The sequence below is a fragment of the Solanum verrucosum genome, unplaced genomic scaffold (assembly GCF_900185275.1).
Source record: "Solanum verrucosum unplaced genomic scaffold, falcon-dt-bn FXZP01000598.1, whole genome shotgun sequence".
In the NCBI taxonomy this organism is placed as follows: Eukaryota; Viridiplantae; Streptophyta; class Magnoliopsida; order Solanales; family Solanaceae; genus Solanum; species Solanum verrucosum.
In genome coordinates this window covers 1-3,897 of record NW_026020640.1, presented here as the reverse complement: position 1 = coordinate 3,897, position 3,897 = coordinate 1, and the positions used below count along the sequence as shown (strand labels likewise).

Genomic DNA, 3,897 nt, shown 5'->3' with positions numbered 1-3,897 from the left:
TTATCACTTAGTTTTCGACTTTTCGGGAATATCTTAGCTGATGAATTAGTAGTTGTTGTTCTTGTTTCTTTAGTACCCTTAGTAGTTCCTATACCTGTCATGCTCCTTGGATTATTTACAAGTGGTATTCAAGCTCTTATTTTTGCAACTTTAGCCGCGGCTTATATAGGTGAATCCATGGAGGGCCATCATTGAAATAGTCTTTTTTAGCTTAGCCCACAGCAATGTATAAATGTATATGGTGGGTGGCTCAAGAGAATTACTTAACTTACGGAATAGAATAGGGGAATCTAAATATACAACTATGCTATATACGATCTAGAGTGATAGCAAAAACATTACGATGATATTAAAGAGTAAGGGGAAAAAGATCTAAAAACAAAGATCTTTTTCCTAAAATTCCCCTTTCCTTCACTTAATATCATACTTCGTTTCAATGAATATTCACTTTAGATTGCTTAGTCCATCTCATTATTAATTCATTGTTAAAACAATTTGAATATAAGAATTTTTGTCAATAATTCTTGTTGTATAGGTTTACGACGTGTAATTAAATAAAAAAATAAAAAAAGGGCGAAATGATTTCCCTTTCAGTTGATTTTATTCAACGATTGACCAAAATATTAATAATAAATAAATAATAAAAATGAATAATTTTTTTATTCAGTTTTATTAATAAATTGCATGAACTTAGATCAATCAAATAATGATATTTCTATACCTATGGAATTAGTCGTCCTAATCAATTTGTCCATTTAGATTTCTCTAGGTGGAATAATAAGAAAAGGTAAGATTCAAAAGAATTTTTAAAAAGGTTTTTTTTAGTATTTTAGAAAGGGGCGGGAGGTATCTGTACTTGAATAACTATAAGCGAACCCTTCTAGATGTTTCGACGCTTGATTCTCGAATAGGATTGAATCTAAGATGAATGCTTGGTTTACGTTATGGAAGAAAGACATGTATATGTGATATTAGATATTGCCTAGTGCTAGTTATATATCAAATGAACTAAAGATATATTTTACTACTCTAGGGGATTCTAATAGACTAGAAGTCCTTCCGGCCCCTTGTGACTGTGAATTGAATGAATAAACGGATGAAATCAAGAAATAATTCAACTAACAGTTCGAACCAAGAACAAGAAATGGAAGAACGAAAGTCGTATGGGTTCACAAAGACTCTGTGGCTAAAAAGTAAAAAAGATATATCGAAGTTGTTTTGATGATTCAATAATCTTATTACTTCAATCCGAAGTTCTTAGTTACTTCGACTGGATGAGTCCTAGTGAGGGAATAATTAAGTCATAATTCATTGGTTGATTGTATCATTAACCATTTCTTTTTTTGGTACGAGGAACTTATCATGAATCCACTGATTTCCGCCGCTTCCGTTATTGCTGCTGGATTGGCCGTAGGGCTTGCTTCTATTGGACCTGGAATTGGTCAAGGGACTGCTGCGGGTCAAGCTGTAGAGGGTATCGCGAGACAGCCTGAGGCAGAGGGAAAAATACGAGGTACGCTATTGCTTAGTCTAGCTTTTATGGAAGCTTTAACAATTTATGGACTGGTTGTAGCATTAGCACTTTTATTTGCAAATCCTTTTGTTTAATCTTAGCTTAGAAATATGAAAAATATATTTATTTTTCATATTTTATTGCCTTCGACTTGTCGTTTGCTTTTTCAAATTCTATCAAGATTTCCCTCCTCCCATTCTTTATTCTTTGAGAAAAGAACCTACGGGAAGGGCTGATTTGCGGATGAGGAATTAGCCTACTGACTCGCTTTCATCATAGACCAAGGGAAACTCTTTTTAGTAAGTGTTAGTGTTCCAATAACCAATAAAAGGGCTAGTTCATTAGTTCATAATTTCTAACTAACTCGAATATTTTTTATTTTTTTACTCAATTTCAGAAAAAATAAAAGAATAAATAAAAAGAGGGGCGAAGTGCTACAAAAAGAACTCTGTTCGATTTTTTAGTCTATCTATAAGAGGAGATCATATGAAAAACGTAACCGATTCTTTCGTTTCTTTGGGCCACTGGCCATCTGCCGGGAGTTTCGGGTTTAATACCGATATTTTAGCAACAAATCCAATAAATCTAAGTGTAGTGCTTGGTGTATTGATTTTTTTTGGAAAGGGAGTGTGTGCGAGTTGTTTATTTCAAGAATAGGTTGGACCAACCAACTGTACCCTTTTCCGTTATAAGTAGGAAAGAGAGGTGCATGATCTCGCGAATTACTTCTGTATAAATTCATAAATTATATGTAAGAACCATAGCATTTCGCGATTCATTGGTAAATTGATTTTGATTCTCTATTAACCAATAATGTGGAACTATTAACATGGTTAAAACAAACTGTTTGAAGTCTAGACGCAGCATGGTACTCTTTCTACCACTATGTTAATATAGAGGTGGTTTCAAAATAAATATTTTATCGATATAGGATACTCATATTGATAAAATGATTTTAACCGCTTATTGTAAATTGTAAAAACAGGGATTTTACCCCCTTTATCTAATGCTGAATCGACGACCTATTCTAAGTAAGAAGAACTTTTTGGATTTGAAAAAAAAAAAGAAACAACTTTGCTGACAATTACATATTTTTGAGTTTGTCAGAAGAGTCCTCCGACTATTTTGGTCTTACATTAGTTTCGATATCTTTTTGGAATATGAACAAAGAAGAGAAGATAGGCTCATTACATTCATAAAAAAAGATATGAGAATTTACCTTAAGTAATTGAGCGTGAGAGCCAAATGAATCGAAAGATTCATGTTTGGTTCGGGAAGGGATTATGGAATTTTGGAAAGGAATGGAAAAATAATCTACTTTCATTAAGTGATTTATTAGATAATCGAAAACAGAGGATCTTGAATACTATTCGAAATTCAGAAGAACTGCGTGGGGGGGCTATTGAACAACTCGAAAAAGCTCGTTCTCGTTTACGGAAAGTAGAAACCGAAGCCGAGCAGTTTCGAGTGAATGGATACTCCGAGATAGAACGAGAAAAATTGAATTTGATTAATTCAACTTATAAAACTTTGGAACAATTAGAAAATTACAAAAACGAAACGATTCAGTTTGAACAGCAAAGGGCGATTAATCAAGTCCGACAACGGGTTTTCCAACAAGCCTTACGAGGAGCTCTAGGAACTCTGAATAGTTGTTTGAATAACGAGTTACATTTACGTACCATTAGTGCCAATATTGGCATGTTGGGAACAATGAAAGAAATAACTGATTAGTCTTTCTACTGTAGGTATTATTTTTTTCTTTCAAAAAAGAATAAAGAAAGAATCATGGTAACCATTCGAGCTGACGAAATTAGTAATATTATCCGTGAACGTATTGAACAATATAATAGAGAAGTAAAGATTGTAAATACTGGTACCGTACTTCAAGTAGGCGATGGCATTGCTCGTATTCACGGTCTTGATGAAGTAATGGCGGGTGAATTAGTAGAATTTGAAGAGGGTACAATAGGCATTGCTCTGAATTTGGAATCAAATAATGTTGGTGTTGTATTAATGGGCGACGGGTTGTTGATACAAGAAGGAAGTTCTGTAAAAGCAACGGGCAGAATTGCTCAGATACCCGTGAGTGAGGCTTATTTGGGTCGTGTTGTAAATGCCCTGGCTAAACCTATTGATGGTAGAGGTGAAATTTCAGCTTCTGAATTTCGATTAATTGAATCTGCCGCCCCCGGTATTATTTCGCGCCGTTCCGTATATGAGCCTCTTCAAACCGGACTTATTGCTATTGATTCGATGATCCCTATAGGACGTGGTCAACGAGAATTAATTATTGGGGACAGACAGACCGGTAAAACAGCAGTAGCCACAGATACGATTCTCAATCAACAAGGTCAAAATGTAATATGTGTTTATGTAGCTAT

The 3,897-nt window shown here is 34.4% G+C and overlaps 2 protein-coding genes across 2 annotated transcripts; both read left to right on the top strand.

The window, feature by feature from the left end:
* Window positions 1-6: 6 nt before the first annotated feature.
* LOC125812064 (ATP synthase subunit alpha, chloroplastic-like) lies at window positions 7-3,893 on the top strand (the record flags this gene model as incomplete). The annotated part of the gene is made up of 1 exon (XM_049491554.1): window positions 7-3,893. A coding segment is annotated over exon 1 (592 nt), but the record flags the coding sequence as incomplete, so codon positions are not given.
* Window positions 1,363-3,247, top strand: LOC125812063 (ATP synthase subunit b, chloroplastic-like). The gene is made up of 2 exons (XM_049491553.1): window positions 1,363-1,513; window positions 2,853-3,247. The coding sequence occupies exons 1-2, from the start codon at window positions 1,363-1,365 to the stop codon at window positions 3,245-3,247; spliced, it is 546 nt and encodes a 181-aa protein (XP_049347510.1).
* Window positions 3,894-3,897: the final 4 nt, after the last annotated feature.

Coding starts and splice junctions, on each gene's coding strand:
- LOC125812063 (XM_049491553.1), top strand. CDS start 1,363: ATGAATCCACTGATTTCCGCCGCTTCCGTTATTGCTGCTGGATTGGCC. Junction 1,514..2,852: donor GGCAGAGGGAAAAATACGAG/GTACGCTATTGC, acceptor GTGATTTATTAG/ATAATCGAAAACAGAGGATC.